Source organism: Poecile atricapillus, chromosome 3 (assembly GCF_030490865.1).
Source record: "Poecile atricapillus isolate bPoeAtr1 chromosome 3, bPoeAtr1.hap1, whole genome shotgun sequence".
In the NCBI taxonomy this organism is placed as follows: Eukaryota; Metazoa; Chordata; class Aves; order Passeriformes; family Paridae; genus Poecile; species Poecile atricapillus.
Genome location: NC_081251.1, coordinates 92,419,270 through 92,433,081, shown reverse-complemented (window position 1 = coordinate 92,433,081; position 13,812 = coordinate 92,419,270). Strand labels below are relative to the sequence as shown.

General features: G+C 35.0%; 1 protein-coding gene across 1 annotated transcript in view; it reads left to right on the top strand.

Annotated features, from left to right (window-relative positions):
- The window catches only part of MTA3 (metastasis associated 1 family member 3), a 133,322-nt gene that overhangs the window by 56,148 nt on the left and 63,362 nt on the right, over nt 1-13,812 (top strand). Inside the window, exons 8-9 of the mRNA XM_058834568.1 lie at nt 6,676-6,775; nt 11,394-11,582. Coding sequence (XP_058690551.1) covers nt 6,676-6,775; nt 11,394-11,582 — 289 coding nt within the window. The remainder of the gene's footprint in view (nt 1-6,675; nt 6,776-11,393; nt 11,583-13,812) is intronic.

Genomic DNA, 13,812 nt, shown 5'->3' with positions numbered 1-13,812 from the left:
AACCAGTTTTCTTTCTGTCCTATACATTGGCCATGTTTCTTCTGTGTCTACCAGCTTCAAAGGAAAGGCGTTTGAGAAGCTACAACAGCTATTTAGATCTGCCCACATCAACAAGTAGTTCAGTACAGCAGAAATGGATTTGTAGAATTGAAACTCAGCTTGGTGCTACAGGCCTTGTGTCCACACAATTTGGGCAGATTTATTTTTAGTCATAACTCTAACCAGGTCCTGTGGACTAAGTATCTATGGGTGTGACTGGGTTCTAACAGGAACCCAGTTGGTAGGCTATGTGATACTTTCTGTTGTTGGTTAAAATGCAGTAGATAAAAATGCTGGGGACAGCATTCCTAATTTGAACTGATTTAAATATACCCTGTTTCCCCCAGTCATCAGTCTCCTATAATTTCTAATATACAAGGAGTACTTAATTTAATTGCCAGATCTTATGTTCTTTTTCTAATTCTGTCCCAAGTTGCACAGTGTTAGGAAATAAAAGCATTCCTATTGTATGTATAACGTAATCGTCCTGTTTTATTTTGGTTTTTCAGAGTCAAAAATTATCCTGCCCAATCTCAAATGCAATAGGAGGTGTGGGCTCTGGTCTGGACAGACACTGAGAGCTGAAGAAATTACCCTTTTTTTCTTTTTTTAAATTGTTCTTTATTTTTTAATTTTTCTATCTGCTAATTTGGTCTACAGTTCATTGCATGGCACATTTTGGTAAATTCTAGTACCATTTATGTGCTTTATGATTCAGTGAAACCATTAAGAATGTAGTTCTTTCATGCTGCTTCATCTAATGACATCACCAGCGTAGTTTTTGGAAAGGAATATATTTCTAAATGGAGCTATTTTTCAGCATGAATGACGCTATTTTACAGACATTTGTGGTCCCAGCTTATTTCCAACTAAACCAGAGTTTTGAAGTCTAATTAAAATAGCCTTGAAGCATTGCATCTCTACCTTAATTTTTTTTACTTTGATTTCTGTGACATTAAAATGTCATTACATACCTCTATCTGACATATTTCTCTTCATTTGAATGCCTGCTTATTTTTTGATGTAAAATCACAGAAGAATGGAAAATACTTGTTAGTCGTGTTAAATTAGAGCTTGATTCTTCCTGTGTTTGCTCTAGGACAGTGATTATATTCATTTTCTGTTGGTTACTATGTTAAAAGTGCTCACAGTATGTTGGTATATTTGGAGATGTTCTATGATTGTTACATTGATTTATCTTACAGCGGGGAAGGGAGCACAATGCAGCTTCAACTGGCAAGGTGTCTCTCATTATACAGAGGAAAAGAATGCACTCATTAACTGAGAACCATGAATAAAAACACAGGTGTGATCAAAAAGTAGTGCTCTGTTCTTGTGAAATAGTTCACTGTAGTCAGTGGCAGTAGAACAGAGTCCCAAAGCTCATAAATTAAAATAAATGCATAAAAGACGTCGGTTTGCAGTCTTCAGTATTACAATGCTTCTGGATTCTCTGGAGGTGCTGAGAAGTAAAAGGAATTGAAGTTCATTAAAGAGGTAATTAAATTTAATGGCAGAATTGCAACATAAAATTAGGCAGCAAAAGTGGTGAAAAATCTTGATGCCGTTGCTGTGCTCGCAAAACTGGATGTTTGCTAGCAAGGTGAATTACAGCATCTAATTGTAGGCAGATGGTTTGGTAAAAAGAAAAAATACATTCACATCAAGTTTACCGGGTGTATCAAAAATTCTGTTTCTGCCTGTCTGTCATGCCTGGCTAATATATGTTTATTCCTATATGCATTTTGTATTACTGTACTGCTTGACCCAAATTAGTTTGAAAAGAACTAATTCAGACTTGGAGCTGAATTTTACTTTTTATTTTTTTAATGAGCTTTGATCTATTGCAGTATAAAGAATAAATTTCCATAGCAGAGTTTTCATGGACCTGCTTTTAGAGGGCTGTGCATCTCCTCTGTGACTGAAATTGCAGGATGGCATACAGATGATGCCTTTAATAACATCCGGTGAATTAAACTACTTTTACCTATCAGAATCTGTTGAATAAGAAAAATTTCACATATGCTTCATTTCTATTCATATAACAATAAAAGTAAAGGTTGGTGATATCATACATTTATATATCATGCCACACTTACTTTAACTTTGAGAATCTTTCAGCAAAAGAATAGTGACAGGTGACTTTTCATGTTTATCATGCCATCTCCCTTTGTGCTGTAAATACTTGAAGTGATAATAATGAAGCATGGCACTGTACAGGCAGTTGCTTAGAAATGTAAAGAAAAAGTCTTGTAACAGCATAATTTTATTTCAAATATGTTCTGCAGTTCAGATTTTGCAAAATTGAGTAGTAAAAACCTCAGGTGTATTTTCAGTTTTAAATTAATATCTGGGTGCTCACATATGTCTTAACTGAAGATACATTTTTGTTGTTTCCAATATTTTAAGTATCACAACACTCTCTTAAAGAGCAATCAGATATTAATTTCCTGTTTATAAAATTCAGAGCAGTGTACGAGGACTGTTTCTAATTTACAGTGAAGAACACTAGAGTAAAAAGAAGAAAAACAAAAATCCTTCCTAATATGTAGAATCCCACCAAATATCACTTTGTCTTCCTCAAAAATACTAGCTCAGAGGTGAGGCATAGGTCTCATTCATTAGTTTGCAAGTATTTGCAGAGAATTGTGGATTTGCAGATTCATGTATGCACAGATGTGGTTCACTTCCAACAGCTTTGTCCAGAGTATACCTACTACTTGTCTGGTATCACTGAAACAGATGAGCGGTTTTTTCAAAAAGTGAACAGTTTTGAAATAAACATCCTCAGAGTGAGAAGGATATATGTTTTGGCTGGATTTTCAAGAATACAAGGTAGAAGAATATTGAGAGTTACTTGCCTACATCCAGAACTTTCTGGATATGATTTGATGCCGGACCGCTGTTGCTTCTGGGAGAAACAGAGGCTATTTTCATCCTGATGTATAATTGCAGTGGTTCCAGATTTTCTTTGGCAAATAATAGCCCTTTTCAGAACTAGTTACTGATGAGCCACCAAATCTTTGGAAGCTTGTTAAGACAGTTTCTTGTGTTTGCTGCTTCTTAATTTCTTTGGCTACCACTGATATTAATCTTATGCAACAATTTGAACAATTATTTCCTTTAATGTGTGAGCTGTAATTTCCTTTAATGACTTGAGCTGTAAGAAATTTGGATCAATGTATTTTCTGTGCTCAAAATCTAATCTGAAATTTTGCCTAAATGTAGCGTACACAGGCATAGCAACTGCAGTGATCTCTCAAGTTTTTTGGACATAGACCTTGTTGAGTTTTGCTGAATTTGTGGAATTTTTTCGTGATTCCTAGATGCTGGCACTGGACTATATCCATTTGTTTTGTTTGTATGGTTGTCAGCTGCAATCTGTTATAAAGCCTTGAGAGAACCTTCTCGGTTCTGCTCTTTAAGATAATTAAACCAAGGAAAACCTAATTAAGGTAACACTGGATCGTTTGGTCTAACCCTTAAAGCTCTTATGGCTGCTTGCTGATGCAAGCTGTGCAGAGAGCGATCGCCCTCTGGTATGATAATACCAATTGTTTGTCTTGTCCATCTCTCTACCACCAGTGTAATTCACTGTCTGTGTGACTTTTGACTTTAGCTTATTTTGGAAAATGTAGGGAGTGTTGGTTTCTGTTTGAAGTCTAAGTATTTTAATTACATGTTGAATAATTTACATTAATACACACAGTAGCTTGCTGAGCACATTTTTTTGGCTTTTCAGTTTATTATTGTTATTATTGAATTAAATATAATTTCAGTTAACTATTTACAATTACTCTTCTAGAGTAACAGAATAGTAATAGAATTCTAGAAACTTAACAATAATATTGAAATATTAATATTGAAAATTTATTAAGAAAAATATGTGGTTAGGGTGTGACCATTTAGCTTGTGTTTGTTTAATAATGAGTTTTATTTTAGGTAGGTGAAGACAATACTGTGTCTTCTGGAAATGACACTGGTTAGTTTTTTTATTTTTTTTTTATTTTTAGTCTTTTATTTTGTTCATTTTTTAAAACAATTCTTTAATGGTAGAATTAGAAAAAAGTCATGCAAGGAAGAATGACAAAGGTAGTTTTTGACCTTTCCACTGAGATCATATCTGTATTTTTTAACTGAAAAACATAATTAAGGTTAGTTTAGTGATTTCTATAATTAATATTGAATTTGGATCTGAATTGCATAGCCACGTTATACAAAACACTATATATCACTATTTAGTTTTGAGCCTAGTTATTATTTAACAGGAAAATGTTCTACATTTATTTGGAAATTCACTGTTTTTCAGCAGTTTCTGTGGAAAGGAAAACTGGAAGTTAGTTTAATTTCAAGAGAGCCACAGATATGCACACACCTCATACCTCACACCTCCAGACCCTCCATTTTGTGTCCTGTACCATCCCCACCCCCTGTCCTGTCCCCACTGACACCCCAAATGGTACACTGCCTGCATTTTGTTATGTATTATTCATTTGTTTTGTTCTTATTGTTGTTATCATATTCGTTCCATTATGTTTAATGCTGTTTTTATTATCTTTTATTGTTTTTATTATTTTACTTTGTCTTTATGTGTTTTATTTATTATTAATTTGTTTTTCACTCACATATTCCAAACTCCCACACAGCATTCTTCTGATGGTTGCAATCTTCTCCTACTCAGTACAGTACTGGAAGTAATGTCCATTGGTGCATCAATTCTTACCTCTCTATCACTAATTCAGAAGAAACCTAGCTTTATATTAGCTCTAAATTTTGGCTTTACATTCTGAGCAACAAAATGTTCTTGAGCTCTGAAGTCAGCCTCAAAAGTTTGATCTGGCAGAGAGTGACTATGAGAATGTTCTTTGTAGTGTTCATAGCATACTCAGACTTTATTTTAGAAATGTGGTCAAAAGAAAATAATTTTAATTATGCAAAAGGAAGATAAGCTAGCAAGTAGCAGCAGAAGGGAAATGCAGTCATGCTACATTCACTGGTTTGAGCAGTAGGGACCGAAGGATCCCAGGAAAGACTGCTTAGCTACAACCCTGATCAATACCAACATCTTGAAAGGGGTTAACAGAGTGTCAGGAAATGTGTTCATAATAGAGCCTTATTCTTGGGAGTGATTTGTGGGCAAATACTATTTTATGTACTACCAAGCTTTAAAACAAAACAAAAAAAAAAGTAAAAGAAGGTGTGGGTGTGTGTGTCTCATCTCATATTTGCAAATATGAGGGACATAGAGGGGGCAAAGGTTGTAGAAAAACAGTTGAATATCAGTTATTCCACAGCCTTTAGAAATCTAAAGCAGTTAATACCAGGAGTCTGAATCACTGCTGTTGAGTCTTAACTTGTAAGACTGTGGCAGCAAGTACTGAAACAGGCATTCAGTAATAAATTTTTTGAGACTCAAAATTGCAGTAACATACTATATTTTCAGTTTCTCCATGATCATTTATAACTTCAGTGAGTTTAAGTTTTGGCACACATTGTTTTATAAATATCAGATTTATTGGATACAGCAATGTCTGTCAGTGACATTCACAATTGGTATAATTCTGCACTTGTAAGTTGTTTGGGGTGTAATTGCTGAGTGAGGCTTGAGTCCCTATACCAGAGGATCTCACTGTGTTACATCTGTTACATAACTGGGTCTTTGAACTTAGAAGGACTTATGTCATAACTGCAACAAGTGGGTTTTTTCTGATAGCAATGTGACACAATCCACTTCAAGGGTCATTATACAAATCCAGGTACTGGAGAAACCACTGATCTGTTTATTGATAATTGTGTTTCACTCCATCTTTGCTCATTTCCTGTATGATATGCTGGGCCCAGTCAAATTCTCTGTGCACCTTTTCCTTCACTGTGCATGACACACAGATATACTTCCAAGAAATGTTTACTGCTGTCCCAAGAAATTTTTTCAGTTTAGAACAGTCTTAGTGTAATAGATGCCATGTTCAATTCATCAACAAAAGTGGAAAAGAATGTAAAGTTTTAGAAAAAATATGTCTATTTCAATAATGGAATGCTTTAATTAAGTAGGTTGAGAGGTCCATTTGTTTCATTATTGCTTTAAACCTGTGACACCACCAGGATTTTGGGGGTACCTTAGACTAAGCTAATATGATAATATTTTTTTGGCTCACTAATGGAAGTAGTAGGCATGTACTACTGAAGTAAATAAAATATTTTTAATTTCCTCACGGGGACATGGTGAACCCCCTTTTTAATCTGAATTATAATTTTTGAGCACTATTATAGCATTGTAATTTTAGAAATAATAGTCCTGATTGTAAACACCAAACTGTGGAGAACCTTTGAACTCATAATTAACTGAAAAATTGAGACATCAAGAGGCTGGTACATGAGAATTCTCTGAGTATCTTTTGTTTCTGAGCTGCTGTTCTTATATGTACGTCGTTGCTTTTGGGGGCAGAAGGTCAGAGTTTTTGCTGCAGTGTTTAGTGATTTGTCTTTATCAAGTTGTTCTTTGTTAGGAAAGATCTGAAATCGTAACAGTATGTGACTTCCATGTGTAAAAGGACACTTTCATAGATATGACACAGTCTGATATAAGAGATGACATCTTTCTGTGTATTTACTGTTCCTCCTGTTCCTCTGTTGCAGTGCGGTTGGCACGTTTGCTCGAGCCTTGGACTGCAGTAGTTCTGTAAGGCAACCCAGTTTACATATGAGTGCTGCTGCTGCTTCCCGAGATATCACACTGGTAGGTGGCTTCTTAAACATTCTACAACCTCTATGTCTATGAATTCAACACTATCTGGTACTCCAAAGTCCCAATTTTCTGCCTGTTGTCCTTTAGATACCTGCATGCAAGGTGTGTGGATGTGTGTGTTAGAAAATCCTGTCCATTTTCCCTTCTCAGTGCTGCCCTTGTAGTCACACTGCAACACTTGGCTTTAGTTGAGGATCACTCACAGCTGTGGATACCCACAGCAGAGTGGCAGAATGGATAATGCATATTGCATAGGGATTATTCAGGGCAGTGTCATTTAAAGTATGTGGTAATAAAGCTGATTGAAAATTGTGTGGATAATACTTTGTACTTACTGCATGTATATGCCATCAAATTTTCTAAAGGATAGGCAATATGACTTTGTAAGCATATTTTTAAAGAACATTTAAACTAGCATATTCCTACTGTTTCCTTAGTATGCTATTCACTCTTAATGTAAGCACCTGCATCTCTTAGAGAAAGTGAAAAATACATTGATCACAGGTTTGCTCCTGTATAGTTGTATGAAATGAGAAGCTGTGCTACAGTAAATAAAGTATGCCAGGACCACTATGTGGGACTAAAAATATTACTATTTCATAGAACCCAGTTTGACTTAGATTTCCAAAGACATCAACTGTTGCTTTACTATTTTAGGTATTTTTGTACCTAAACACTGATGTGTAGTTTAGGCTAAGGAAGACCTGCTCTTTACTAGATAATGGAGTATTAGAATTAGAGGAAACTCAATAAAACTAACAGATTAGTTTAAAATAGTTAAGGCACTGACTTACACAGTAAATAGAGAGCCCCTAGAACTCACTTGCACAAAATTTTGTGGGAATGGCCAGTATCAGCAGGTTAAAAAACGGTTAGAAAAATTATCTAGCCATATAGGCCATAAATTAGTGGTGAGGAGAAAAGGGAAATATGTCCTTTCTAAATATCCTAATTCTTAAGCTTTGTAGATGCTATTCAATGAAATGGGACTTGACCTCAGACTGTGATTAGTTTTACCTGAATATTTTAGCTAATATTTCTTGGTGCTGTAAGAGACACAATGCATAGTTACATGATTGCTCTGATTCAGTGGGATAAATCTTGTATTCCAGATAAAATAAATTTTTTATTATGATGAGAAAAATATTTAATTTATAACCTTTTGCAGTGTACTCAAAGGCTATTGAACAGGACACTATGATTTCGTCTGGACTATGGTAGTATCATAAAGGCAGGGACAAAATGCAGTGTTTCCAGTAATACTCAAAAGGAATTTTTTGTTTCACAGTTGCTAATATGGCTTTTACAAACACAATTCTGTTCACATTAAATTATTTTTTTTTGTTCATCAAAATAGTTCTTTAACATTTTTCATTTTATTAATATTTTGTTGGATTGAGAATTTCTAATAAATTTCACATATTACATATCCCTTCTTTATTTGCATACTGTATTCAGTGATTAATAGAGTGGATTTATCCTTATGGCAATTTCACATTTGAAAGTACATGTGCAATCTGCTAATAAAGGGGTACTTTGTTTGAGTGCCATGTTAATGTTTCTCCATTGCAAATGATCCATTAAGTTCCATTACACTTAATGAAAGGCATATCTTATAATGAGGCATCAGAGGAACCACCCTAGAGTTAATTATTGTGTCTGTCTCTTCTCATTTTCCTACCCCCTCAGCTTTCTAAAACCCTACTTTTTTGCTTTTTGGCAGTGTACTTCCTTCTAAGTTAAGAAAAGACATATTTGTCATTATAATAGTAACTTTTTAGACATTTCCATGTTAATTGGGAGCATATTTTCAGCAGCAGTTAAAGTTAGTAGAGAGATTTGCAGAACTTGTGATGTATCTCATTTATACTTTGGATATAGGTGCATAACACTAAGAAAATGATACCATCTATCTTCTTAATGCAAGGCAGATAAGCCTTGCACCTGAGGTGCTATTAATGGGATTTCAGTACACCACACCTGTGGCTTTCCTGTATTCTTAATTAAGTTTTAATCCTAATTAGTTTTAATCACAGATAACTACAAACAGACTGATATTAAAAAAAAAAAAAAGAAAAAGCTTGGATTATAATAATGGATAAATTCAGGGTTGATGTACACATTTCTTGCAGATGAATAACAACTGAGAGGCTGTTTGCAGGCTCCTTTATTTTGAAAACATAGGGAAGATAATGAGACAAGATAGGAAACCCCCTGCTTTTAGTCAACCCTACTAAAGACATTACAAACAATGTATGTTTACCTTCTTAAATGATAATAAATGTGCTTCTCTTGCAGTGACAAAGACTTGTATGAAAATCAACTTAAAGTTGTGTTTCTGGTCTTCTCAAAGGCAGTGTTTTATTTTATAATGAAAATTGGTCTCTAAGAAGAGAAAGACTGGGAAGACCTTCTGTTTCAGAAGTATTTCATAGTGCATATCCTGACCATGAGAGCCATTTAAAGCAAAACAGGTTGTTGGAATCACTTGGTCCTTGTGGTGGGCTTGTTTAGAAGAGCTTATGTGACTTTACTGTAGGGATCTAAATCAAATACTGGATGTCTTTTCAAAATGAAAAGTATGAACAGTCTTTGCATATTGAATGGTGTCTTTTTAATGATTTTATTAGACTTCCATATACGTGTCTCTTAAGATAAACATGCTTAAAATATGATTGAATTGGAGAATCCACACTCGGTTTCCACTTTGAGTGCTTTGTTGGAGGCAGTTCAGTCTGAAATTGCAGCTGGTTTGGGAGCTGTGTTGTGTAGCTGGTTGCAGGATGCCCTCTCTTCCAGTTCCATGCAGCCCTTCCTTAGCTTTTGGTGGAAAGTTTCTTCCTCTGCCTGCTTATATTTGGACTTGAAGTTGCCACTTATCTTCATGGCTAATAATTTTTCTCTGATGGACCCCCATGTTTGTGCTGGACAGCATGCTCTGGGCAAGAGTTTGTAGGGATGGGTGGACATTTGATGCAGGTCAGGACTGACAAACCTGTAGAAGGCAGAGTGGTTATCAAAGAATTTGTCAGTGATCTTGTGTCACAGGACAGCTCAGCAAAGACAGCACTCACACACTGAGTTTGTAATGAATCTTTTCTTTAGTAATATTAAAAAAAGCATTATGGAATTAGATATTTATTATAGATGAAAAATGAACATAAAGCAAGAGCAAGATTCTGATGTATTGACTTCTCTTGTCATTTTTATGAAGGTTGGTAAGATTCAGCAGCTGCTCAAAAGATGTCCTGTGTATACTGCTTTTCTATGAGGGCTGCAATTTAAACAAAGATTTAAACCCCAGTAACACATCTACTGTAGGAGTTCAGTCTTTAGACCTGGCTTACTCATTGCCTGAACAGTAAATAATAAATCAGTGATTTCAATGTACATTCTCTAATATGAAACTGGTGGATTTTAGGCATTATGTTACATATTTTCATATTAGAATACTTTATTTTAATAATGCCTTTTCTCCAGGCTGGTGAATTTGATTGAACCATTGCAGGATAATAGTGACAATGCTTCTTGAAGACAAAACAATTACAGAATCTGGTGCTTGATTGCACATAAAGACTTAAAATAAACACTGGAGAAAGACAATAGTCATTGATAGAAGATGGCAAAAAACAAGAGAAATCCATTATTTGCAGTAGTTTTGTATGCAGAAGCTCAGCTGGAATTTCTGTACTCACACAATGCAGGAGTGTTCCTTCCTTGCAAGGTTTTCTCATAGCTGGGTTTATGGCCTTGTGAGAGTTTGCACGCTACACTTGGAGCTCAGCACTGTGGTGGGACACATTGGAAGGAGACTGATACAGAGTCACAAACATTAATACACTTACAACTCTGATGCCTCCTTCAGCACAGCCCTTTGGATTGTGCTGATGGGGTCTTTTGGGACGCTGAGTCAGAAATGCTTCTTGTGTGCTGCTCATTTTCCTGACAGGTGGATTTGTTAACTTTTCATATTCCCCATCATTGGCTAGCAATTGGGAGCATTCATTGTTACCTACAGTGGGAAGATTGTTCTAATTTGTTTGGTTTTTTTGTTTTTCGTTTTTATAATAAGAGAAAGGGAATCAGCCAAAGAAATCTTATTTAGCAGTCTGTGATAACAGTGTTTAGCAAGGGACAAAAATCTTGCTGTTCTTTCAGTATGATGATAATGAAAACAATAAATGTCTTCCTTTGCCAGCACTGAGGATATTGAGCTCATAGATGTCTGAGCAGCTGTTTAGTTACTATTTAGGGCTTCTACTAATTGAAAATGGCCCCAAAGTCAATTAATGCCACTGTCTTTATTGGGTTTCTTGGAACCAGTTTCTACCAATAAGAGATTCTTTAGAAATGTTTGCTAGTACTAATAAACTAATGTTGTTTTTGGTAAACATTTTATCAAGGTATTTCCTTTCCCAGATAAAGTAATAAACCATTAATTTTCTTCATATTCTGCAGCAGAAAGCTATGATATCAAGATAGATTCTAAATTTAGCATTAATTGAGGCTCCTTGCTTGGTTAATAGAGAATAATATATTGAATTTGCATTAACTGAGATGGACTACTGTGTATTTAAACACATCTTTATTCTCTCTTTCTCCCTGCCAGTTTCACGCAATGGACACACTGCATAAACACAACTATGATCTGAGCAGTGCCATCAGTGTTCTAGTGCCACTGGGAGGGCCTGTCTTGTGTAGAGATGAAATGGAAGAGTGGTCAGCATCAGAAGCTAGTTTATTTGAAGAGGCTTTGGAAAAGTATGGCAAGGACTTCAATGACATTCGACAAGACTTCGTAAGTATGAAAGTAGTACCCTTTCCTCTAGCTATGTTTTGCCATGGTTGAGCATAGCTACTTTTGTAGGTTTGGAAGGTTTAGCTAGGGAAGAAATCTGTGTACCTGATACATGTGGTTAACATATCTATACATTTTATTTGGCTGAAAGTCAATATCCTTTCTTGTTCAATGCTACTGTTTGGAAAGATGGTGACAGAAGAGAATCTGTTTAGTGGTTTAATATCAGATAGGACATCTCATGCTAAGATGTTCTGATAAGGATTTGTACAAGGATCTAACAAGCATCTGAAAAAGGTCCAGGAACTTTGCAGAGTGTTTCCACAATTTCCAGTGAAATTCATTAGCAGCTACATGGCTGACTCCCTTGGGTGTTTTCAGAAAGCTGGGGTTTCCTGCTATGGTTAGCAGATAGGAATTTGTATTCAGATAGCTTTTAAAATGTACTCCAGGGAGTTGTTTTGACATATTAGATGTTTTGGCAGTTCCAAAAAGTAAAAGAAATGTTTTCCAATATGTTCTAACTACAATCATTTTGTACTGAAGTATCAGACTATAGGGCAGTAAACCTTTAATTTGCTAATTCTAATGCAGAGTAATGAAATTAAATGGATTCTAACACTGATTGCTGGAATTGCTAGTAATTTGCTGCAATTTTTTTTTTTTTTTTGCATTTTATGGAGAGCCTTTTTCTTTCAAGGAAAAATATTTCCTCCGTTGTACCATGTTCAAGTTGGGCTTCATGAAAAAGTTAAGATTTGAACCAAAGGAGTTCCATTATTTATGACTGAAGTAATTTTCACATTAATCTCATTCTGCTTGACTCTGAGAGCTCAGATTATTTTGCTTTCTTTGCAGAAGTTTTTCCCCCCCCTCCTTTGTGAGGGGGGAAAAAAGGTACTGTGTGGTAAATGTACAAGTCCTTCCAAGATAGAGTGCAGGACAGTGGGAGGAGGCTTGGCAATGAGCTGAGCTGTCTTTCCTTCATTTTCACAGATTTGAAATGGAACAGGTAATTGAATGAAGGTGGGAAGGGAAGGCTATTGTTTTTCTAAAGAACTGACATTTTAATAGGTGTATTATATCTGCATGCTTAATTTTGAGATTCCTAAGGGAGAAAATGTTCACTGTATTCATGACATAAGGTTGAAAGTTTCATCCTGGCTGAAATGGCTCTTTTTAGTTCAAGAAAATATTATTGAAAAATAATATTTATAAATTTTTTAGAACAGAACTCTTAATGTAAACTACATTCCTCATTATTTCTTATAGAGACAAGTGGTTCTCATTTGTAATTGTACAATAGTTCAGGATCTATGTCTTCTAATTAAACGGTTCCTAATATATAATATTTGGCTTTTGAAAATGTCTTAAGCATGTAGCATGTTTTATTGGCTGTTTACAAGTTATGTCCTAACACAATTTGTGAGCAAGTATGCAGAAGCCTTGTGTCTGGTATTTATGTAGTATTTTTATTTTCTGTGTAATTTCTGTTTTATCTACTACTACATTAAAGTGATGCAGCGTAGTAACATGTCACAAGAATTGCTTCTGCATTTGTAATATTCAAATTATAGATACTTGAATGACTTTTCTAGAAGCTGTTTATAGTGTTCAATACCCTGATAAAATTTTTGTCCTGATGACCTCCCTCTTTCACTAAATCTTCCTTCTCAAAATGCAGCTTTTTTCCCCTGGTCTCCTCCCAAAGCATGAGACATACACAGATCAGGTGATAGAATTGTGTAGCCTACTGAGGGCACCTTAACCATGAGTCAGAGTGCAGCACAAATGGATGTGGGACACTAATTAATTATAGCTTAATTTAGTTAAATTATCAGGGATATTATCTATTCTTAGTTGCTTTTTCTTTTAATCTTTGGAAAAGTGTAATTTTAAAAACATCGCTAGAAGAACATCTTTTTTATATCTCAGTTTATATGATACTAAGAACAGTGCACGGTCTTTATTTAATTATATGTAATTTGAAATCTTTCAATTATGTTAGTCATTGTGTAGTCTTGGAATATCTTAATTTCTGTAGTGTAAAATTTATGTGTTCTCACTTCCTATGTAGCATTCTAAAAGTGCAGGGATTTGAAAACAAACATTTGCTTTTTAAGTAATCATGGAAAATAGTCCTTCGAGATTTAGAGATTTAGATCACGGATATGTGAAAAGTTTCTGCAAGGTGAGGTAGGTATAAATATGTAGAATGTAAGCAGTGATT